The 25,499-nt window shown below is 37.0% G+C and overlaps 1 protein-coding gene across 1 annotated transcript; it reads left to right on the forward strand.

Moving 5' to 3' along the window:
* Window positions 1-249: 249 nt before the first annotated feature.
* Window positions 250-25,499, forward strand: SPATA1 (spermatogenesis associated 1). The gene is made up of 13 exons (XM_063299865.1): window positions 250-1,182; window positions 5,102-5,208; window positions 8,062-8,179; window positions 11,825-11,878; window positions 11,978-12,314; window positions 13,076-13,327; window positions 16,344-16,494; window positions 16,903-16,963; window positions 18,774-18,897; window positions 20,378-20,503; window positions 20,754-20,932; window positions 22,488-22,586; window positions 24,706-25,499. Exons 1-13 carry the CDS (start codon window positions 1,069-1,071, stop codon window positions 24,808-24,810), a joined length of 1,827 nt encoding a protein of 608 aa, XP_063155935.1. The 5' UTR covers window positions 250-1,068; the 3' UTR covers window positions 24,811-25,499.

Here is a 25,499-nt window from a genome sequence, read left to right on the forward strand (position 1 = left end):
GGTACCAATAGAATATATTACACCTTTGGATCCTGCACTGGCTTCCCATAGCCTTCCAAGTGCAATTTAAAGTGCTGGTCTTAACCTGTAATGCCCAGGGCTTAGCACCAAGTTACTCTCAGGACTGCACTTGCCCACTAGAATTGGCCTGATTATCAGTCTTAGTGGGTAAACAGCTGGTAGATTCCCACTTTCATGTGGTAAGGAGGGAGGCAAGGCTTAGAGTCGCAGCTTCCTTCTGTATTAGGTTAGTCCCTACCTGAACTGCTTCCTGGAACCAGTTAAAAAGAGAGCTGATCCAGAGAGTGTTTGGGATTTTGGTTTACTGCATATGTTTTTAGGAATGTATGTATGCATTGTAATGCTGACTGTGGATGTTTTAATGGTGGTTTTATTCCTGTAATCTGCTAAGAGTCCTGCAGGAGTCTGGTGGGGTATTAAATAAACAAACAAGCACAAGCTGAGCATGTTGTATGAACCAGAATATTGTGTTTAAGGCTGGCTGATATTCACCCCTGTCTGGTCAAATATACATTTTAAGGTAGATATAAGGCCCATTTTAGTCAATGTGCAATAAAGCAGATATAATTACTGCTGCTGTTGAAGGGAAACAAACAGGAAAAGAAGCAGTCCGATCCTTAATTCTTCATAGTACTAAGTAAATATTTACATGAACTTCTGATCAAAGCCTTACATTCCCTAAATTGCACTGCCCAAGTTATGGAATACATGTTGAAACACGTATCTCCATGTAAGCAATATTAAGTAAAGCAGACTTTGATTACTGCAGCAAATCGCAGGTGCACAGTCCTGGCTAAGTACTTCATTGTGTTACTAAGGTGATTTTACTTATACAGAGGGAGTGGTCACCTCAAAGGTGGTTCAGCTCTTATTAGCAAATGTTTGGATCCTTTCACTTAATTTTCAGGTTAACAAGAAAGAAAGTCTTTTCCTGCCCTGAAGCTGTCCCTGTTTTACATTCAACATTTGCAGGATATGGAAACAATTCTAAAATGTGGAATATTGCATCTTAAATACCTGCAGGATTTATCAATACAGTGTTAAATAATGCTTGGGTTTAAATATGTGATTAAAAAACAGCTAATATCCAGAATTCTGTATAAAGCAAAAAAGACATCAAGGAATATGCTGTCCAATCAAATCAGACCACGTACATCAGAGGTGAGAAATAATGCATCGTAGTAACCATTGATAGATGTTATGCTCAGTGTATGCTGTAATGCAATATTTTCTGCTATTAGTTGATAAGAATAAAAATAATGTTCCTTGTGGAACATTCTCCCCCCCTGAAATTAGGCTTGCTCCTTCCTTGCTATCGTTTAGGAAGTCCCACAAGATCTGGTTATGTTGTCAGGCCTGGGGGTCTTTGGGAACGGGGGACATTCTGAGATGGCTCTATTATGAGTGACATTCTTGCTCTCTCTGCGAGGTTGGTATATTTTAAATTTTTTTGAGAATACTCTTTTTTAATAATCACTTTCATCTTTTATAATGATTGTTTATTTATTCACTGTTTTTGTTTAATTGTTGTACACCACCCAGAGTTGCCTTGTGTGAGATGGGCAGCCATATAAATTACTCATATATACATATACATATACATATACATATATATATATATACGTTCTTTCCACTTCTAATCCTTTCTTATTGTCAATAATGGAAGTTACATATAGGCTAATTTTAAACTATAATCAATTAATATTTGTAAGTATTATTATTATTTAGTTATGCTGATTATACACATAGACAATGATCAAGATTTTCCAGTTTTTACTCAGTTGACTCCCATAGTTTTTTTCCACCCGGACTACAATTGGTTTCATAGTTGTTCTCTTATTTGGCACCATTTTAACGTTAAGTACAGGGTCCTGGTCCTGCAGTCAGAAATAATTCAGTTAATATGGTTGCACCTGCTACTAGGCACACCCAGGAATGATTCATTCCAGTGTTCTTTGACTAATAGAGCTGAAAAGCTGTTAGCAACAGAATGTCCTAAGTGTCAAGTTCTCTAGTGCAGCCTTGGGAGCAGCTGCACTATTGCTGAGTCTGACTCAGCACTACTAGCAGGAACTATAATACAAATATGCATAGTAAAGAGAGGAATAGCTTCTCAGAAATGTCAAAGCTGTGTTTTCATAATTTAATATTAAGTAAGGAAATTATGTACTAAAAATAACACCTAGCTGAGGAATGGAGATTGTATGATTCTTCTAATGTGGTTGGACTACAATTTGCAATACTCCCAGCTAGCATGGCCAGTGAAAGGATTCTTGGAGTTGATGTTCATCAGTACCTTGTTCACAAATTTCCTTTCCCTGGTAATGGATCTGAATACAGGCAATAAAAGTTCTAGTGTAATCAGTTTCAATTTGAAGGAAAACATCTAAGATAGTGGTTCTTAAGTTGAAAGCCTTGTATAGTTTGGACCTGGGAAACCTCAAGGATAAGATAAACTATTATCTTATTAAGAGATTTTTTCTTAATATCCTGCACCTGTGGAGCTTCACACCATTAGTAATCTTAAGAGGCATGGAGAGTTGGATGTTTCATACTTTACTGTTGTTACTGCATTAATTGAAAGAGCCAGTTTGGTCTAGTGGTTAAGGCAATGGGCTAGAAACCAGGAGGCTGTGAGTTCTAGTTCCGCCTTAGACAGGAAAGCTGGCTGGGTGACCTAGGGCCAGTCACTCTCTCTCAGCCCAACTCACCTCACAGGGTGGTTGTTATGGGGAAAATAGGCGGAGGAAGGAATATTAGGTATGATCGGCGCCTTGAGTTATTTGTAAAAGTAATAAAGGTGGGATAAAAATTAAATAAGTTTTATAATTAAAGGGGAAAAGTTTTTTCATACTAACAAAAATGTATTTTCTATATTTATTAGGAAATTATAATAAATTACTCTTCATGGCACCAACTGGTTATCCTTTCTTTTAGTTTACCTTCAAGCAACCTTAACCATGCATTTTTTACTGTTCTTTCTCATGTAAGCATCAAAACATGGGCTTTGAAACTGACATTTAGCAATAAGATATATAACAAGAGACCAAGAGAGTTTTAAACCCAGTTCCAGCTCATGATATTATCTCTCATTTGCACTATTTTGGCATTAAGCAGCTTTGCCACTCCTCTATTTTAATTGTATAGGACAGTTTAATCCAATGTGGAATCTTTAAATGCAATACAATTCTTGCCTTATTCTAAATGTAACTGCTATATAGTAATTTAGTGTCATCAATCATCAACTCAGAATACAGCTATGCAGCAGAGATAAATTACAAGAAGTTGGTGCTAAAGATTTGCTCCACAGTAATGGAAGAGCAATTCATATAATAGAACAAGGAGATAGACTGCCTATACAACACCTTCCAACAAAATGGATACCACATAACTTTATCAAAAAGTGCCTGACCACTCAACCCACTACAGCACAACCTACACAAGCTATGAAAAGGATAAACTGCCATGCATCAGAAACATCTCAGAAACTACCAACTGACTGTTACAACCACACGGCATCACCGTAGCACACAAACCAACCAAAACCCTTCAAAACATCTTAAGTAATCCAAAAGATCCAGTAGCCCAAGAAGAAAAAACAGGAGTCATCTACAATTTACAGTGAAGGATTGTAATAGCCACGATGTAGGACAGACAGGCAGAAGACTAGCAGGGTGCATCGATGAACACCAGCTAGCAGTCAGAAGACACAATAAAACTCCTTAATCTCACAACACGTGGACAGATGGACAGACTCAACCACAGTTTTAACTTGCAAACTGTGAGCATCTAGACCAAGCCAAATCAAAAATTGCTAGGGAATACCTGGAAGCTTGGCATTCAGACAAATCAGCTATCAACAAACACATAGAAATAAAACATATTTACACACCACTCAAGAGAGACAACAAAAAGCTAAGAAGGAAACCAGAACACATCCCCTCCAGCAGCCAATACCCAGATAAGCAGGGAATCAAGCAGAAAACAATGCCTAATCAAGGCACTACCAAGGAGAAAACCACACCTTCACCAACACTGGCAGGGCAAGCTACTGTATATAAACAGGGAGCAAATCCCACACTCACTAGCACTGATGATGTCACCCAGCTGGGTAATGAAATGTCTGCAAGGAAAGAACCAAGCTCAGAGAGAACCAAGGACTCCACAGTTCAACCCTGAGCTACAGATATTCTCTTCTATTGGAGAGAGACCTTTAACATTACCTCCTAACACCATGCAGCAAAGCAACAATCGGGACAACTCCAAATCATTCACCTTTTATTTATTTTATTTATCAAATTTTGCCACCGCCCATCTCCCCCCAGAGGAGGGACTCTGGCCAGTTTACAATAAAGGTAAAGGATTTAAAATACAATAAAACCATAAATAATACATTAAATATAAATACAAGATATAAATATAAAATCCAGATGGCAATGAAAGTTCTAATTCAGTTCGTGTGTATATGAGGGCCATTTTAGGGACCAGCCATCCCCAAGAATGACTACTACTAGAAAGGCAAGGATCAAGCATGCATAATAGGTCTCATCTTGTCAAAGATTTTGTCCCTATTTGGGGTTTAAATTATCTAACTGGACAAAATAGATCAAATTTCCATCCACCAGGTCTGTAACCATTATGGCATCAAAATCAAAATGAATGCGAGTGATTCTAGTTCCAAACTGGTAACAAAAGTATCACATGGCCCATATTTTCATTTGCCAGCTTGTACATAATATTTATCTCTGTCAGAATATTTTACTTGCTGCCACCTCAATATACATCTTTGTATACAATTTCCACAACTAATCTCTTTTCTGTAAGTTTTACAAGAGATACACTTTTTATATGCAACTTCCCAAATGGATTCATTTTTGCATGCAACTTTTGAGTGAGGGAAATACTTAAAACAGTAGGCTCTAAAAATTATGGGTCCATTTATGGCATGATGGATTCCATTTTTATAGTTTGCACCAATTTGCTTAAGAAGAAATCATTGCTACTGTATTGTCAGATATTCTATCCATTATTAAAATTGGCCATGCTAATTGCTAAACAGTTTCTTTTTATATATTTTTAGCTTTTAGAGCTTCATGTATTTTATGTTCCGGAAGAAGTGTGGAATTTCAAGTTGAATACAATTCCTGTAGAAGTGATAAGCAAATTCTTTTCAGCTGGATTTATAAGGTGAGATGCAATAGAATAATAATAGTCCCGCCTTAACAATAGCAATTCTCTGTATAACTATTTAGCAATTGCTTAAAACACTTTGCCTGTCCTACACAAATGTTACAGCTCTCCAAGGACTAAATATTTGATAGGGAATTTCTATGAATCTTCCAACTTCTTTAGAAAAAACAAAAACTGCTATGACCATTTGAAATCAAGACCAATGAAATTGTAGGAGACAGAAGTCTTTGATCTCCTTCCTGCTTAAAATCTCATGCAAGCTGTTTTTCTCTGTAACGGAAACATTCATGTACCTTGTATCTTCTTCCATAGAGAAATAAATTTTGAATGGAAAACATGGAAGGAAAGCAAACTCTCTGTTCTTTTACTCATTACAGTATTTCAGCCTCTTGTGAAAAAAAATGGAAGGATTACAGAACTCGGTTATAATTTATAGTATGGCTTTATGGAACTAGGGAGACAATATTTATTATCAAGGGATAATTTTGGAATTATTGCTCTCTTGTATGCAATTTATGCTTTGGTAATTCCTATGCATAACAGCCTCATGTGGCGCAGAGTAGTAGGCGGCAGCATTGCAACCAAAACTCTCCCCACAACCCAACTTCGGTCCCAGCGGAAGCTGGATTCTCTGGTAGCCAGCTCAGGTCGACTCAGCCTTCCATCCTTCCGAGGTCGGTAAAAAGAGCACCCAGCTTGCTGGGGAAGGTGACGACTGGGGAAGGCAATGGCAAACCACCTTGCTATAGTCTGCCAAGAGAACGTCATGAAAGCAGCATCCCCCCAAAGGGTCAGACATGACTCTGTGCTTGCACAGGGGACCTTTCACAATTCCTATGCAGGAAAGTTAGCACATTAAATCAGTATTTTGTGGCACAGAAATATTTTCATAGTGGTGGACTGTTCTGATATTGAGAAAATAATATATTTCACTTGAACAGTGTGACCATTTCTATAATATATCATTTGTAAAAGTAGATTGTACTGATAAAATATAAAAATTTCCATGAAGAATAATGAGCATAAATTGCAGACAGATCAAGATGCTTACCAAAGACACCAGTTTCTAACAATTTCCTAATTATAGAAGAGTATGAGAAAACATTTTGCATGCTTTGCAAAATAAAATATCGGGGGCTTTATGTGCAAAGTGACAAAGAACATTTGTACCACTTCCCTTGTCCCCCTCCCGATTCAGAAATGCAGACACCAGACACAGAGTTAAGAGTTTAGACAGTGGGAATATAAGGCTGCAGTTTTATTGCTGGGGCTGTGAGAGAAACAAATGTACTAGGGCTCTCAAGTTGGTCCAGCTCTTCAGAGAAAGTAATGTTATCTCTAAAAGAGGTGAATTATCCTCACAGTACTGTAATGGAGGTACCTGGGTAACCCAGGCCAATACATATGTGTGTGTGCCTCACCCATGTCACGTGGACTTAACCCAGTAGAGCACCTTTTGGTTGCTGAACCCAGGATAGGTGTTCAGATCAGGGGTCCCTGATTTGAAGATTTACATGCTATGCAGATGTGGCTGTTTACCTTCTCACCTTTGTAATCAGCTGGCCAGCCAGCTAATCCTACTAAAGACTAGAACTAAAGTTAACTCCCAACTCTGTTATCCTCAGTTAGATTAATAGTCATATTACATTCAGAACTTGTACCCACCTATTTATCATTCCAAGATCCTAGTCACTTTTAGTGGTTGCTGATTTGATTTGATTAATATCCTATTAATGTGATTCATTCCTGCATCAATAATTATAATATAGTGTGTAGGGTATAAAAAAGGTAAATATTGATGTAATAGTTTAAAAAACTACTGAGAATACCAGTAATTTTAGTAATGATGCTATTTAAATGTGAAATTAACAGCACCATCTCAACTGTTCATAATCTAACCTGACTGAATCATTGGGAATAAATAGGTATAATATTCTGTATTTTTACCATTTCCTTTTGTTACAATCAATATTTAGAAAATTCTGTATTAGAAAATCCATAATAGTATTAGAGGTCTCAGAAAAATAATGTAAGTTTCAATAATTAAGCCACAAATAAACATTTGAGGAACCCTGAGATGATTATATATAAGTGGGTTTTTTGGTACATATTTTATACATGATTTGTAAATTGAAATCACTTAAGCATTTAACTGAGTTTATGAAAAAAATTGGAGAAGATAAGACTTTACTTTTTTGTTTTGATTCAGGTTATGGCAATAAACATGATCCATTAAATGTAAAGCTTCATCCTTTATTATTACTAATTTTTAATTTGCCTTTTTTATATATAACTCAAGGCAGCGAACATACCTAATATTCTTGCCTCCTATTTTCCCCACAACAACAATCCTGTGAGGTGGGTTGGGCTGACCCAAAGTCACCCAGGCAGCTTTGTGCCCAAGGCAGGCCTAGAACTCACAGTGTCCTGGTGTCTAGGCCAGCAACTTAACCACTACACCAAACTGGTTCTCTATCATATCAAACCACAGAGACTGTACTGTGCAAATTCATTCTTAGAATGTGGGTGATAGCTATAAGCAAACAGGTATGCATCCAAAGAGTTTTTTACCTCATTATGCCCTATTTTATATTTTAGGCTTTCTATCTTTTCATTATTTCAATAAAATGTGAGCAAGACTCAATGAAATTGCATTGCAATCTTGAATGCTGTTAAAAATTCCAGTTTCATAACAGGAATTACATTTCAGCTTTAACTGTATCTCATTCAAGTGCCTTCTGTGTATGTTATATTCCCTTTATATTCCCATCTCTCCAAAACTAAATACTGTACAGTATAGGTGTTGTCATATATTTCATGTTAATGCATTAATAAAATCTGATGTTCTAGGGTGTCACCTCATATGACATTGAAAACATTAAGAGAACACCTTGGAGAGTACCTTGGTGACGATACAGTAGTAGATAAGTATATCTTTCTAAAATGTATTGGAGAGAGACTTGTGGTGGTAAGTTACGTCATGTTTCTTTTCTGATTGCCATACAGGATTATCAACATATATATCCAAGGATGCCACCCAGGAACAAAAGTTATAATATGATATTGGCAAAATGAGTTCTGGGTAATACCATGTGAGACAATATATTCTGACATTTTATTAACCACGCTGCAGGCTTCTTTTAAAGGAGATCTGAAACTAACTTTGGCAACAAGTGACATGTCCTTACATTCTGCCTGAATTTCATGGAGTAGAATGCCCACAGGCAATTGCTAAGCACCATGTAGATGACAATTTATAACTTATTATATTATTATAATATAATCATATTATTATAATAACAATATTAGTGTATTATATTGTTATTATATTATTATATTATAAATTATTTGGATATTTATAAATTTCTGTTGCCTGTAATAATCCTGGGGAAAATATTTCAAAATGAAGCTATACAACGAAGGAGCAGTAGGAATGGAGAAGCCAATATATTTTTAAATAATCTGTTTTATAGCTACGGTGCAGCATATTTCTTTGCTAATGGGTCAGAGATCACATATGTCTAAGGGATGTGCTCTTTCTGAATGGCAGCCCTTTTCATGCTACATCCAATATCTATTTTCAGTAATGAAATAATGTTTAAAAATAATGAACTAAGTTTTCAGAACAAGCCTGATGAGCTATTGCGTGGGAAGAAGAACAGTACCTGAGGTCTCTCCCCTCACAATGAGTATCAAAACCTACATGTTAGAATTCTACAAGGTTGCATAATGTAACTCCAAGAGCATTTCATCAGTTAAGATGTTCTAATTGGTTTGTAAAGGAAATGAAAAACCTAAGTAACCAAAAGGTTTGCTCTCTTTTAAAAGGCTTCTTTTCTGTGAATAGTATATAGTTTCATAAGAACCTTGAGAGACGCTGAAAGGTTAAGCTTCCTATAGCATGAGTTGCTGGGAATTGGGTGGCATATAAATTTAATAAATTAAATTCAGATGCAGAGACATTCTAAAAACACATAGATAGTGTTTTGTTTTTAATTACTGATGCAGTGGTAGGTAATGATTCTGAAACTGAATAGTTAAATAATGTCATTTTTCCTTTCAGTTTCTAGAACTCTCTCTGCTAAGGGCATTTCTGTTGCTTTTGCTATATTTTACTGCCCCAGTTGTCTTTTTGCCAGTTCTTTTTCTGGTCTTAGCTGTGGGAAACACGAGATGATTCCTTGACTGCCTGATCTGCCATGCTTTTCAAGTTATTCCATATGAACAATAAATGTGCAATCATGTTTTATGCATCCCCCTTGAAAACCTGCTTGAAAAATCTGACTCACGTGGGTGTCCTGGTAACAATCAGTAAAGCTGTCACAACAAATCATATTCAGCCATACTTCCCTTTTTCACTTGCCTCCATTTTAAACCTTGACTAAATTTTTATTTGCCTAACAATGGCATGCATTATTTATGGTAACAATTTTAAAACAAGCACAAAAGTGACACACTAGGATGCTTGTATCGCCAGCTCATTACTTGTAGGCAATCCAGTTGCAATCCAATTCACTGCCATAGCAGTAATGAAATCATTGCCAACTTGGGCACTGTCAGACTTCTCAGGAGTAACTCTTACAGCTTTGCAGTGCTTTGGATTTGATTCCAAGAAGGTCCTTTGGATCACATGGGGCTGAAATATAGCAGCAGTCTACAACTCTTGGAATTACCATATCTTTTACACACAGTCATGGGAAAATACACAATACTTTTTAAAAGTTGCAGACTGACCCCCACATGCTCTTCACACTCCCACATGCTTTGAAACAGATCTGTAGGGTCAGGTCCAAAGCACTGCACAATTCTAATGATCCTGTTGGCAAGAGTTCTGGGAGGTCATTCATTTGTTAGATTTATATCCACTTTTCATTCAGGAGCTTGAAGTGGGATGTATACAACCTCCTATTTTCTCCATAACAACAATCCCATGATGTAGATGGGCTGAGGAAGAATAACTGGCCCAAACTCACTCAGTGGGTTTCTATGTCTGAAAGTGGACTACAATGTGGCTTCCAGTTCAAAATCCACCTTAACCGCTACACCACATTGACTCCGGAGGATGCCATATTGGATAAGGCTGAAAGAATATGTCATCCATTGTCTCTAGTTTCAACAACTCACTACGCTATTCTGTAAATCAGTTAGCCTCATGAACAGAGAGGTTTGTGTTTAGTAATATAGTGAGGTATCTCCACTGATGTTGATTATAGTGCTAATTAGGGTCAGTATTAACCAATACTCAAAACCCACTTAAAAGCACATTTTAAACTCCTAACTGATACTGAAACTAGTTACTGTTAACCATGCTTTATGTCTGTGAATATTTATTTATTTATTTTTTATCCCACCTTTATTATTTTTATAAATAACTCCAGGCAGCAAACATAGCTAATATTCCTTCCTCCTCCTATTTTCCCCACAACAACCCTGTATACATAAATCAGATTTTATGTATCCAGTTATGTTGGACTGTATCTCTTGTAATTCCAAGTAGTCAGGACAATTTAGATATTGAAGTGCAGCACATTTGACAGCACTAAATTGGGGATGGCTAACTTAACTATAGAAAGACCATGATAGGAAAAACTCTAGGGGAAGAGAGATGGGAATAGGCATCGTGCAAGTTCCAAAGGTATGCTCCCAATCTGCAAAGAATAATTTGCTGGAAACGCTTGCCTTAGGATTGTGTACGCTTTATTTTTATACATTTCAAATCAGGCTTTTACAAATAATGTCAGCATCCTTTTGAGAATGTCGAAGTTGATGTGTAAGATTTGGAAAGCAACTTTGCAGCTATATGTATATGAGTAAACATTTGTTAAATTCTACTTGTACTGGGCTCTAAACTTTTCCAAGGTTTTTTTTTCCCTCATAAAAGAGAAAACACTATAAAAACAGTTGCTGTTATTTTACGAGAATCAGCAATATTATTTTTATATTCGTCAAGTTAAATAATTCATTTTAAGAACATCTTTTACTTTCCTTTTCAAAAGAACCTATTCCTTATTTTTTAAAATGTGTCAGAACTGCACAGTATATAGGTAGCAACTGTATATTGGCTTTAAACAGGTATTTTCTTGAGATGAATCTGATTAATCTGATAAACAACAGATTTGAAATGAAGTTTATCCACTGACAAGATTTTTTAAGCACCTCTTTTTAAAAAAAGGATGAAGGTTACACAAATTAAACAATCACATTGAAAAGAATAAAATGTTATGCTAAAATTAAAAATCAATAAAACAATGTAATAACACAATTCCTGCCAAAGCAAAATGTCTAAATAAATAAATAAATAAATAAAAATCTTATACAAATATTCCTTACAATGATCTTCTGTTTCTGCTAACACTTGAACATGACATTTAAAATAATATATAATGTTTTATGAATGGGACAATTTCTACTGGAGAAGAAAACATAACTGCTCCAAAGGGTCTTCAAACCCATGTTCCTGGTAAATTTTTAGAGTTTAACAGAACTGCAGGAGGATGAGACAAAATCATATTTTTATTCATGTGAAATTGGAATTTTGCCCAATTTCTATAAATAAAGGTGATGGAAGATTGAAAGCATTTTGATAATATTGTCTTTGTTGTAATGTTCCAAGGTGAAAGCAAAACAAGAGATGGAGCTGAAGCTCAAATCATTTGCTCCTCCATATGTATGTACAGTATATTGTTATTATTTCAATTTTAAGAACAAAGCTAAAGTTCTTAGTTCTAAGTTAATTTTCTTATATCTTCCATCTTCTACACTGCAGGCATTTCATCCAGAACTGTATCTGTTACCAGGAATAGAAAGTATTTATTCATCTTCTTCATCAACTCCAGAGAAACACCATAATAATCCAGAATATGTGCTTACATATGCATCATATGAAAGACCACATAGTTTAATTTCTCCAAATCCTGATGATGATCCAAACCCAACAATGCTGGATAGCTCCTTCAAAAACAATCTCAGTCAAACTCGGAAAAAAGCTAATTTTTCTGGATGGAATGAAAAGGAAACTATTCCAGTTCTGCAAAGGAAGCAAAGCTTTGAGCAAGAAAAGAATGAAAGTATTCAAGGAAAAAATAGTTCACAGCAAAGGAAAGGTGAGACTTTAGAATTTAAATGGAAGGCTATAAAAGTCAAATTATAAGCAAGGTAACAATATTTTGCACTAATGGGAGGAGAGTCATTGTAGTTTTTCAAACAAGATATATCTAGTTTTTCTATTAAGTCTAAAGCAATCATTCCCTGTTCTGCTTTCTTTTGTCTTATTTCCCAAAATTCCACTTCTATATTGTTGCATTTATAGCAGAGATAATTGATTTACATGAGCTCATGGAACCTTGGGTAGCTAAGTATTTTCTAGCAACATGTCAATAATTGAGCAACGGGACTTTTGGATCGCCTTAAGTTTATATAATTTATAATAATTTATGGCAGTGTCTAACATCTCAGCTGTGTTATATAAGCATCTTAGGGTCACTTGCACTTTGGTCTTTTTTGTCTGTTAATCTGATTTGATTGTTTTATCTTTCTCATGTATATTCTAGAAAATAGAATATCTAAAAGATTGGTATTATGTTTTGTCAATATCATGTTCCCTTTATCTTAAAAATTATATTCCTTTTTTCTTAGGTGAAGTTAAAATCACTAATAAACAGATTAGTGCCTAATTAATAATTAATAAAATATATATTTATATATATTTTATATATAAGTAAAGTAAAACAGCTCATATAACTAAAACTGATTTCATGTAATAAAATCAAAATGATATGATTAAGTCGATTATTTTACAGTACTCTGAAATATACAATATTGTCTATGTCAATCTCTATATCTTAATCATTGTGTCATTTTTCAGGCAAAATCAGTTGTAACATCAACAAAACAGAATCTGTTCCATCGTCAGGTTCTTCAGAACAGCACCCTGCAAAGAAACTGGCATCAGTGAAAATGCATCAGAAGACTCTCAGCCCAACCCCAGAAAGGCATGATATTCCAGGAAAGGTTGAAAAATACAAAAAGAAGGTTGCATCTCCAAAGATAGATCAGAACCATGAAAAGGAGGAAAGCAACCAGTTTCCATTAAATCACACCCCACAGAACACAAAAGGTATACTTTATTTCACTGAGTATTGCGTGTAATTATTATTTGCATTTGTACCTGCAGTTGGCAATGTAAGGAATTTATTTGGTTACAGCTGTCTGTTGTTGTCCTAATGTACGCTTTCTGTAAGGAGCTGGCATTTCTAAGACCTAATGATAAATAATACATAAAATTGATATTTCAAGTGCAAGAACATTTCATTAATATGTTGATTGCAATCAATTCTTTGAATGAAGCTCTTTGTGACCTGTGGAATAGATCCAGCTGTCATATGCTGATGGCTTTACTGGGAATATACTTACAGTAGGTGTCCTTAAGATGAGACCAAATTAAAATCTTGAAGTGACCACTTCTGCTTTTGATGTGATTGAATAAATAGATTCTATAGACTACAGTGGTGTAAAATGAGGAAAATGCATTCCGGGAAATAGTAAATTGATGGCTTAGATCCCGCCCACATCCCATTTCCTGCTCTTTGCATCCTTCTGTGCTTCAGGGCTGGACTCCTTTTATTAAAACATATTGCATGCTTTCTTTAGTTGTTCTTAACACTTCTTTATCTCAAGATTTTCTCTTGCACTTGGATTCTGGTTGGGAGCCATTTGCCTATCAATGTTCTAGTGCTTTTCTGTACTTCGATAATTTCCATTTTTACTTCAGATGGGTAAGTGCAGTGTAGTTAGTAGATGATATTTGGAGGGAATAGAAGACCTCATCTTGTACCAGGTTGTGGGGTCAAGTTCATACTCAGTGTTCATTTTATGTGCCATTTCAGCTCAAGTACATTGAGTTAAACCACTATCCATCTTTCCTTGTCTTGCCACAAAACAATGCCATCATGAAATTGGTTGTTCAGATCATCCATTTCTATCATGCCTCCATTGTGCTTACTGCAACTCTCTGTCAAACCATGTCCAATTTTCCAGGGTGTGTCAGGCATTATATGCACAGTGATTGTTTCTCCTCTGCTTTGCTGTCAGGCTCTGCCTGCTAACCAGTAAAGACACAGACGCTAGCGTGGGCTTAGGTTCTGGCTTTATTGATAGAACAGAATGCATGCCTTTTAGAAAAGCTGAGAGTGAGTGGAGCGCACCGGAACGGGATTTAAATAGCCCACGCCGGTCAGCGCTCCACCCCTTACTTCGGGTGCGCCCCAAGCCCCGTCGGTTCCGTTGCCGGTAGGTGAGGGGTCATGGAGCCCCTCCTGTGCTCCGGGCGTTTCCTTGATTGTTTCCCCGGCCGGTGATGGTTCATTGCTGGGCGATCAGGTTCCTAATCTCTTTGACAGCTCGGGCGCGCCTCATGGTCTGGACTTGTCAATTACCTTCTTTGCAAAATTGTATCTCTCTCTTCCCTGCCTCTGGCTAGAGTTGATACTTTGTTGCCAGCACCTGTTGCTTTCGTTAGCTAGTTGCCTTTTTCCTTAATCTGCCTAGTACCCATTTCCCTGCATTGTCATGTGAGCCGTTGCGATGTCACAAGCATCGCAACGGTGATCATGACATTTGCCATCACCCCTTTCAGCGTATCACTTAACATTATCCATCAATCAGAGTACTATAGTATAGATGGGGTAGATTGACTGTTATTACCCAATGCCACAGTTTTAGGATTCCCTGTTGGCTCCTGTTGGCTTCTATAGGCTGGTTTGTCTGCCTTTCTTCCCAAACCTCATTTGGGCATCCTGCTAGTTCAAACTAAAGTGAAATAAAGGAACATATGGAAAGATGATTCCCAGTCATAAATGTGTCTCTACAATTTATTTTTAATGAAATGAACAGCATCAAAAGGACTCTATTTTGGATAATAACATTAGAGACACATAGGGCAGAAATAGTTCTAGAAAGGAGGGAGGCAGACACAATCATGATAATGTGGTCAAGGGGGATGCAGAAGTCTCATTAATTCAGTAACAAAATATGCCCCCTCTTCTTCCTCACATGGAAGGCATCTGTTCTCCTCCCCACTACCTGGCTGGAAGCTTAGAGAGATTTGATTTAAAAAATAGACATTTGAGAGGGGTTACATAGCACTTGCTGGAAGGCAAAATCTAGGGGGGAAATGGCTGTGATAGATCTGGCTGGTGACTGGAGTGGAGGGTGCATGCCAGCACCTTCCAGTTTGCCCCAAATATGCATTTGTTTACACTCACAACCGTTCATTTGTCTTCACCTCCAAGTTAATAAAGAGCCAAGTATTATAATACACATTTTATTCACTTAGAAGGTGTGGTGCAACAGTGTTAAATTATGGGGGATAACTACTGGTACACAAACTGATCATAGAAGATTGTTTAAATCATGAGCTGGGGACAAGCTGAGAGCAACATCATGCAATCAAGGGGAATATTAAAGTTGGTATAGTTCTCTTATAAAATGCCTGTGGAAACCATGTCTTAAAAGTATCAAAAGCATTGCTGTTTAAAGGATTGGATATAGCTGCAGGTGCATGCACTATTTTTTTTTTTTCCATCTCTGCTTTCTCCTTTTAAATGCCAGTTCTCTCTTCTCTAACCATTGCTTGCAATGATATTAAAACTGGGCAAAATATGATTACTATAGATTTAACTTCCAACCTGTGAGTTGAGATGGTGTTTTGAAGTGGAATGGTGCCTATAGTTTGGGGTTTAGGACTAACCATAGTTGTCTGATTCATATCACAACAAACTAGGGATAGAGTGACAGAGAACCATAAGATAGTTGATGTTATTAGGAGAAAAGCAGCATATAAAACTACACTAAGTTTGTGATCCTTCAAATCCAGGCGTGGACAATGTAAATCTGATGAGATCTTAACTTTATCTACAAAAGCTTGCAAGTACAGATAATAGGCAGATTTTGGAGAACTCTTGTTTATTCCAATTGTGGGGGACATTTTTGTTTTGATGTCTACCAGAAAATAGCCCGTTTTGCTCTGTATTATGGCTATTAGCTGGCAATTGACAGACGAAAAACTTTTGTGTTCCTCTATGTGTATTTGTATGTGCACATTCATATACAGAGAGATAATATTTTGACTTTAGATGCAGAAGAGGTTTCTCTCATGTTGGACACAAATACACAAAATGGAGGGAATTTAACAGGGATTGGAATGAGAAGGCATACGACTGCTGATTCTGGAATCCCCGAATCCTTGGAAGACCGAGACATGGAATACTCACCCAATAAGCGGAGGTAAGGAAATATGTATGTTATTTTTGCTGACAGTATTAAATGTCAGTCACGGAAGAACTTTAAGAAGTTTAAAATTAAAATTTTAAAATCAAAATCAAAAAATGTTTAACATTAAGAACTTCTAACATATTGAATAATGGAAAAGCTAACTCTTTAATTAGCTTTCAGATAAATATAATTAAGCATGTGAACTTGTTCTTCTAGCTTAATTTCCTGTGTGTGAGGTTAGTGCATCCTTGGAATACTTGCTGTTAATCCAGTTTGTTACCAAAAGACTCTCCCACTCTGATTTCACTATCCTATTTTTCAGATTAGTAACTCAATCAAACCAACTTGCAGCCCCAACAGGTTTAATCAGAGGTTTATTTCTAATGTAGCTGTTACACTCTACCTTGATTTCATCTTTAGCCAACAGCATCCTGGAATTACCAAGACTGTTGCAGACCCTGCTGATGTGCAGAATAATCAGGTATGTTCCCAGAGATTCTTCAGAGGAGCCTAGCACAAAAACTGAGCTGGCTAAAATGGATTGTTAACACATTTCTGTCGTTTGGGCTGAATTTATTTGACTATTAAGATCTATTGAAATTACATATAACACTTGTGATTAATCATTTTCATATCTGGCCGATTTCTGAACTGGTTTGAAATCAATGTTTTTGAAGTAGGGCATAGATTACAAGCAGTGAGTACTTTGTCTCTCTCTTTCTCTCTGTATATAATAGAAGCATACAGTATAGATATAATATTATCTATATGCAGACATAGAGTATCAGATAAGGGACAGAATAAGCCTATGCCTGTTTGTGTAGGACTAATACCACTTTGGGCTACATTCAAAGTCTAAAGTAGATTAGGCCCTCTTAACAATAAAGAGATGACTCAAATGAAAAGGTTTGCTATATAACTCAAGAAAATCTAAACAAGAAGATCTAGAACTTTGCCCTAGTCAAAGTAATCTTCTAGTGTCTCCTAAGGTTTGGCTCATCTTCCAATTTCATTAGGAATTTCAGAAAGGTGCCTTCTTGTTTCTTTTTTTCTTCAAGTTTTTGATCTTACACTTATGATTTTCAGTCCTGAACAATGTTTTTTTTCCCTTTCTTGGACATTTTCACCCTATTTACACAGTAAATAATTTAATTATATCAGCACCCATTGCTGTCATATGGCAGCAATTTTGCAAAATTATATTTAACCCTGGAGCAGGCCTGCTGCCTCACAGAGTGCATTGTTACTGCTTTTCACTTTTTTATTGTGTTTTTCGGAAGTCTTGGCATCCCCTAAAATTTGGCACCCCTAGGCTGGTGCCTAATGAGCCTTAGGCAAGAGCCAGCCCTGCTGGGAGATCTTCTCATAATTGTTAGTAAACTACCTGCTGCTGTGATTTCCATGGAAAAGATTTTTTTTCTTTTTCTAGTCATTCTTGTACTGTTGTTAGGATATTGCCTGAGGGACCATCTTCTCCCAGTTGTTTCTACCCATCCAATCCGGTCCAGCAGGATGGGCATGCTCTGGGTCCTGCTAGCCAAGAAATGTCGGCTGGCAGGGACCAGGAGATGTGCCTTTTCTGCCTCTTTGCTCCTGCTGTCTGGAACATCCTCCTTTCTGAGATTAGGATCGCCCCAAACCTGCTGGCCTTTTGAAGGCCTTAAAGACCTGGCTACGTGCCCAGGGCTGGGGTCCCAAGTGCGTGAAGGGCCCCATTTCTTGGTTGTGCCAACACCAATGGATTATAATATCTCTTGGCTGCTGTTTGTATTTAATTTCTTTTTGTGCTTTGTTTAATTGTTTTTATGATTGTTCATCGGTTTGAGTCACTGGTTTGAGATGGGCAGCTATACAAATTGAATAAATAAATGATTAAATCTCAGTATTTATTCAGTGTATTATCACTAAAATGCCTTTCCAGCTTATTTTATGTTTTATGTTCTGGGGATGTGCTCTGAGCCAAAGTGAAATTTGAGGTTTCTGGCTGCAGAACCTGCAGAGGAACCTGGGCATATTTCAAGGCATGAGCAAAGTCTGTGACTTTGCTCATGCCTTGAAATATGCCCAGGTTCCTCTGCAAGTTTCATTTGTTTCAGCACCATTTCACAAGTAGCTCTGAAAGGAGCAGAGAGAAACATTCTTTGTAGAGACAATCATGTAGAAAAAAAGTCTTGAGTGAAAGAGAGAACTTAGGGGCAACCTTTTCTTTAGAACCAAATCCAGTCTTTCTATCCTACTTCTTATATTCTAAAACTAACATTGAACATTGATACATTTTTATTTGATCCTAGACCAATGGGAATAACCTAAATGACTCTGCATATCCAAGTCAGTATCTTTCCCCTCCTACTCCACCTCTTCTGGCTGTCTCAGTACATAGAGCTCAACTTCCTCACAAAGGTTTTCCAACAGAAGGTGAGGAAATCTTTCCAAGGCCTCTTGTGAGGTTAGGGGTTTGACACCCTAACCCTTACTTTTAAAGGAGGAGATCAGGTTTACTTGAAGGCAAGGAAAGCAATGGTATGTATTCACATGTCTCCTAAACATAATCAAAAAGCCTCTAAAAGGTAACTTATGATTGTCAGCAATTTTCTTACGACAGTAATTCTGATAATGTACTTCATGCTTTTTCTTTGTCTAAGTGCCTTCTGGAAAAGGATAAATGGGTATTTTTTTTACAGCTGTAGAATTTGTCTAGCAACCATCTCCATCATCTACTAAGCTCAGGGTTATCATATTGGGGTGCAAAAATTCGGATGAGAAGTAGGTGGCAGTGTTACATGTGCGCTCCCAGGTTCAGCTTATGGTCACTCACTCACACACTCACAGCCTGTCGGGGCACGCAGATTTTGTCAGCCCCCCTTGCTTTCAACCTGGGTTTTCCAGATAGGTGCAGCTTGAGCAGACAAGACCCAGCCCTGGTCAACAGCCGGGAAGTAATTAGGGACACACACAAATAACTTTCAACCCAACGCTGAGGCACAACAGGCTCTTTGTAATACATGGACACCTAGTGAATTTAAAGTAACGGCAAAAACTTTACTGGTTGCAAGGTACATTTGCTCTTTCTCACACGCGTGCACACACACACCCACACTTACCCACCTCCTTCTCAGCTAGGCTGCCAGGCACTAGCTAGAGGGACAGAAGCTGCCAAGTCTGGATCCAAAGAGGACTCAAGGAGTGGGCGGGCTCTGGGACCCCTTTTATCCCCCAAAGTAGCTGTTGATGGGATGGGGGGGTTCCATGTGCTCAGGCCCAACTTCCTTTGTCTGGTTCAGGTGACATTCTTCCTTTGTTTCCTTAATGACTTGCTTCCTTCTTATCTACCTCCCTGAAGGGATCTTTTAGACAAGATTCCTGGCCTTTGTCCTCTCTGCTTACGTGCCTGCTTCATCTTTAGTTATGGCAGCTTCAGCCTAGTCTCACAACAGCACAGAAGACGCCAATTCTTTGCTGCCATCTTGTGGTTCTCTGGACTTTTGCAGCCCATATTTGTTCTTACAGCAGTCAATGTGTAGAATTTTTCATCTTTAATTCATGATCCAAAGTATGGGAAGAAATTCTTGATAGAGCAAGTTTGGGCACTGTCATCGCCCCTTCAGATTATCTGCTGGGTAATCTGTTTATGTAAATCCCACATGCCAGACAGTTGCTTCAAATGAGAATATCCAAGATATTTATCTTTTTCAACCCAGCACCAAGCACTAAATTTTTTTTGGTTCGAGTACATTTTATTTTATTGTTGTGGATCAAGCCTGTGTTGACCAATAGGAGAATGACACATTTTTAACTCTAATTTTGGGCTTCTCTTTGTGAAGAAACTGCTTATTCAGAAATGTTCTCGTTATTAATTTTTGCAAATATAATAAATATGGGATTTCTTCTTCCTCAGGCAATGAATTAAATAAGCAGCTGCAACATTCCAAGACAGAAAGAAAGCATCTGGAAAAGACTAGAGAGGAACTGGTTAAAAAAGTGAAAACTTTGATTGAACAGCACAAGCTCAGGAGATGCTATGGTATGTTCTAGGTTGATAGATCCAATTTTTTCACTGACCAACAACTATAAAAACTGAATTTTGTCCAACATCAGGATTGAGATTTATAAAAAATATTATTCAACTTTTAATTACGTTGAAACAAATATATACTTCCCTGGTTCTTTAGCTGCAACCCATATACATTAATTTGGAATAAATACTATTGAATTGGAATCCTTTTCTGAGGAAACTTACTGCTTACTGTAAATATATTGTTTTAATCCTGCAGCCCGTGATTCCTGGAAAAAAAAATATTTTGAAATGAAGAAAGTCACAATTTCCTCAGAGGAAGTTTTAAATAAATTGCAAGAAAATTTAGAACTTCACCACCAAAAATTATTGAGGCAGCTAGAAGCTAGAGATACCAAGAAAAAACGAAATAATTTAAGACAAACCACCAATTCAAAGGTAATTAATTTTTTTTAACCTTCCTTGTCCATAAAAACTAAGCTTTGTCAATCATTACAGTGAATCTTAGAATCTGATGATCATGCAGTTTTAAACAGACTGTCAATATACATTAAAAATGCCCAAAGCTGAAGTGTGCAGAAATTAAACGCAAGTTATATAATAAGGGACGCGGTGGCTCTGCGGGTTAAACCGCTGAGCTGCTGAGCTTGCCGATTGGAAGGTCAGCAGTTTGAATCCGCATGACGGGGTGAGTTCCCGTTGCTAGTCCCAGCTCCTGCCAACCTAGCAGTTTGAAAACATGCCAATGTGAGTAGATCAATAGGTACCGCTTCGGCAGGCAGGTAACAGCGTTTAATCATGCCGTTTAATCATGCCGGCCACATGACCACAGAAGTGTCTATGGACAAACGCCAGCTCTTCGGCTTTGAAACGGAGATGAGCACTGCCCCCTAGAGTCGGACACGACTGGATTTAATGTCAAGGGAAACCTTTACCTTTATATAATGACTATATTTATGTTCTAATTATGATTTAACATAAATTACTGTAAATATATCATCACTCTAATTAATGAAGATAAAGTACCGTAGACAAAAATGAAGGAAACTATTCTGCAGGTTCTTTTCCCTTGATTTGAATTAGTGTAATGTTGCTAAAATTATTTAAGTCCTCATTCTTTCATTATAACATGGTGTGCCTAAGATATTTTCCTTACTGGTTCAGCAATAAAATTCATGAGACTAAAGTTTTAAATTAATTAAATGCTTGCCATATGAATCATGCCCTCCAGATATCAAGACAATTTGGTTAATTAGTCTAAGAAATGTTCTATCTAGGTTTTTTTCCCACATGGTAAACTTTCTCCCATTGTTCAGGTTATCTTCCTGTTAAACTTCATATAATTTCATATAATGCAGCTGTATGCCTTATATTTCTTTATTGACTACTAACTCTATGGATGGTACTGAAAATCTACTTTGTGGTGTCTATTCAGTCCCACAGTTGGATTCAACATCTGCATAAAACTTTAGTTGGGGCAACCTTTGGAGGTGACCCAAAGCTACAACTGTCTAGAATGCGGCAGTAAGATTACTGGTGGGTCACTCTCACCTTTGCAGGGCTACGTTTTCCCTATTAAATAAAATCTCTCAGATTTTCTATAATGGCAGTTTCACAAGGGAAGGTTAAATTATTTTTAACTGGGTAAATCTAGGCTGGCCATAGCAAGACAAACATTCAAATATTGACCTAGCTTTTTGTAGCCAGTGTATGGAAGCACTGCTCTGCTCTGTGGTCAATCCATTATCTGACCACCTATGTGAGATATACTGTACCAACCTAATAGCTACATTCTTCTGAAGAAGGATGACACAGAGAACTGTTCAGAGTGCTAAAGGAATTAATAATATATATTTAAAAATAAGTGCCTGGACAGCCTCTAGGCATCGGTTTAACTTATATCACTGAGTAATAATTACATTGCTGAGTGAGTATATTCTTTATATATGAAGTTATGTTCTAAATCAATTTTGGGGGTTTGTTTGTTTGATAGAATAATGTAATAATCCAGATTACAACTCTGCAGCATGAGATTGACCAGCTAAAGAGAAAGCTAGATAATGCCAAAATGAAGCTTGTCATAGAAATCAAGGTATTGTACTAATTTATTACACATGTGCATGCACTCGCACACACACACACACACACACACATACATACACACACACACACACACACACACACACACACACATGCACATACAATCAGTGAAGCCAGTAACAATCATCAATGGATTATCTCAAGAATGGCCTTTAATACACCAAATAGTAGACAATTGGAAATCAGGGGAAATATTTATTTTAGCTTTGCAATAGTTTGAGTTCTTGAGACATATTCTGAGAATGAGGCACAGACAGCTGACATCCAAGGAGTACACACTCCTGTTCAGTCAAGGAATCTTCACTTGGGTTTGGGGGCGTTTTTTGTTTGTTTTGGTTATACTATCATTTGGAATCACCGAAGTATTGGACTCTGTGCAAATGTGCATTTTTTTTTTGGTTCCATTTAACAATGTTCCTGCAGGTGGCTATCACTATTCCACTCTAGGTACTTTGTTTTGATTCTCAGAAGAAACATTTTTATCTAATGCTACTTGGTTCAGAAACCCAAACGATAGTATTCTTGCAACAGTAAATTATCTATTTTTCTATTATACATAGAAAATTGCTTCTCTTTTTCTTACATCAACAAGTTAGAGTAAATGATTCCCCATTTGCTCCCATAAGTGCATACATTGAATCAACCGTGATTTTCTTTTGAACGTACTACATATAGGCTTCACTGATAATTTATGAAAGGACTAAAAAAAATAAAAATAAAGGGAGGAATTAAGCTTAGAAGATGGCATTGCTTGTGACATGGGGAAATACTGCTGAAAATTGCCTATAGACATTAGTCCCCTATCACTCTTCCATTCATCAACAGTAACTTCTTGCCATGGGGCTAGTGCATACATGATCTCTATCTCCATGCCAGTACTAACTACCCTTTGAAAAGACAAATACTGCACATCAGTATAGACTAGTGCGTGGATAATGAGGCTTTAAAGATTACACCAGCTGCATGGAACACCAATGCTGTTTCTTTCCGGTAGCCTCCATCAGGTAGTGGTTAAATTTATCCTTCAACCACTATCGTGCAAGGATTTTGAAATTTCTGAGGAGTCCTGTTAATAGAATTTTGCAGCATTTGAAGCCATGGGGAGATTACTATCTTAATTTAAAGGATCTCATTAATCTGAAAGCATTCAAAGTGCAAAAGAAGAGCCACTCTAGAAGGGAAATTCCTTTTTCTGTGATACATCTAATACTGTGTGCTTGTATGATGCCATGATGCCATTAATAGGAGGCGTTAAACATGGCCAATATAATGCATCTCTCATATGTACACACATGTGCATACACTCATACGGCACTGTAGATTCAGTGACACATAATTGACTCATAATATTGACAAATAATTTTACACTAATTAAAAGTGTGTCAATAAATCACTTGTTCCAATGGTCTTGAAATTGTGACCTGAGGAAGTCCTTGGAAGCTGGTCATGGATTTCTCAGTAGAAAGGCGAGTGGCAGGTAAAAAAATGATATTTACTGTTATTTATATTCTCATGTCAAACCAATCATAGAACTAAGCCTTCCTCAAACACGTTCCTGCAATTCTCATCCTGAGCCAACACAGCCAAGTAAGAAGGCCTTCTACATTAGTAGGGTCTTATTGCCTGTGTACAGTGGATTATACCAATGGGAGGCTAAAATCAGAAACAAAAGGCATGAGTGCTTTTGCTCACTCTTCTTGGGTACCGGATGATCCCTCACAAAGCATACTTTTTTGGCAGGTTTTGCTTATTTGCTTATAAAGCATGTTCCACATTGATGCTACTGTACAAATAATGTGGATCATAATAACAATAGTTTAGGCATTTGCCATAGACAGAAAAATGTTATGAACAGGAGACTGAGTTATTGAAACACAGATCTGCAATACAATCTACAGTATGATGTTTCTTTAGCCAATTTCCCATTTATGTCAAATCAAACATGATGCCTTATGTATGTTAAGATCTGCCATCACCTGAGGCATTAACTGGTTAGGCATGAAAGTTTAAAGAGCAAGACTGTGCTTGTTAAACACATAAAAGTTGACTCTTATCTATAAAATAATGGTTGTAATTTAATTCTTCCTTTCATATCTCTGGATCTTTTGTAGTTGAAAAAACAGGCAACTTCTGATTTACAAGCACTGAAGGCAGAACTGGTACACAAGAAGGTTCAGTCATCTTTAAGATTCCAGTCTGGAAAGCAAATATTTTAGCTAACCTTGTAAATGAAATTCTTCGCTCTACAGCTGCTCAAAAACCTATTTATTTTGGTTAAATTTTGATTAAACATAGCAAAGCTTGTATGTATCAAAAAACTGTTCATTGCTAGACCAATAGTTGGTTCTACTGTTCATGTGGCATTAGCACTCCAAAACAGCAATAACATCCTAGTTGTGTCCATTGCAACAGCATTCTTGATGGAAGGAGAAAGCCTCGCTATAAAGAATAACCTTTGGGGGGCATGGTGAAGAACAACCTTGGGGGGGATGGTGAAGAAGTGCCTTTAAGCCCTAATCTTCCACCTGCATATCATCTCTTGGGGTAGAATGACTTTTGTATATTTAACTCTACAGTTTGCTGTAGTTGCAGCATACTTGGGTTGGAAAGAACAATATCTACCTAAAGATATAATTATTAGTAAATATCCTCTATTACTCATTGCAAATCTAAGATTTTGCAAACAAAAATTTTAGTTTAGGATTCCCTGATCTCCTTTCAGTTGTGTGTGTGTGTGTGTGTGTGTGTTTTACTGTAAGCCAGAGTCAAGTACCTTTGATACTCTGTATTACTTAGTTGTGTCAAGTATACCAATAAACATTTTATTACTGTACAAAAACCAGTAACTACATACAGTAAACATGTATTTTCAGTTTTGTTTCCTGGTATAGCTGAGTGAACAAAT

Source organism: Candoia aspera, chromosome 3 (genome assembly GCF_035149785.1).
Source record: "Candoia aspera isolate rCanAsp1 chromosome 3, rCanAsp1.hap2, whole genome shotgun sequence".
Taxonomy (NCBI): Eukaryota; Metazoa; Chordata; class Lepidosauria; order Squamata; family Boidae; genus Candoia; species Candoia aspera.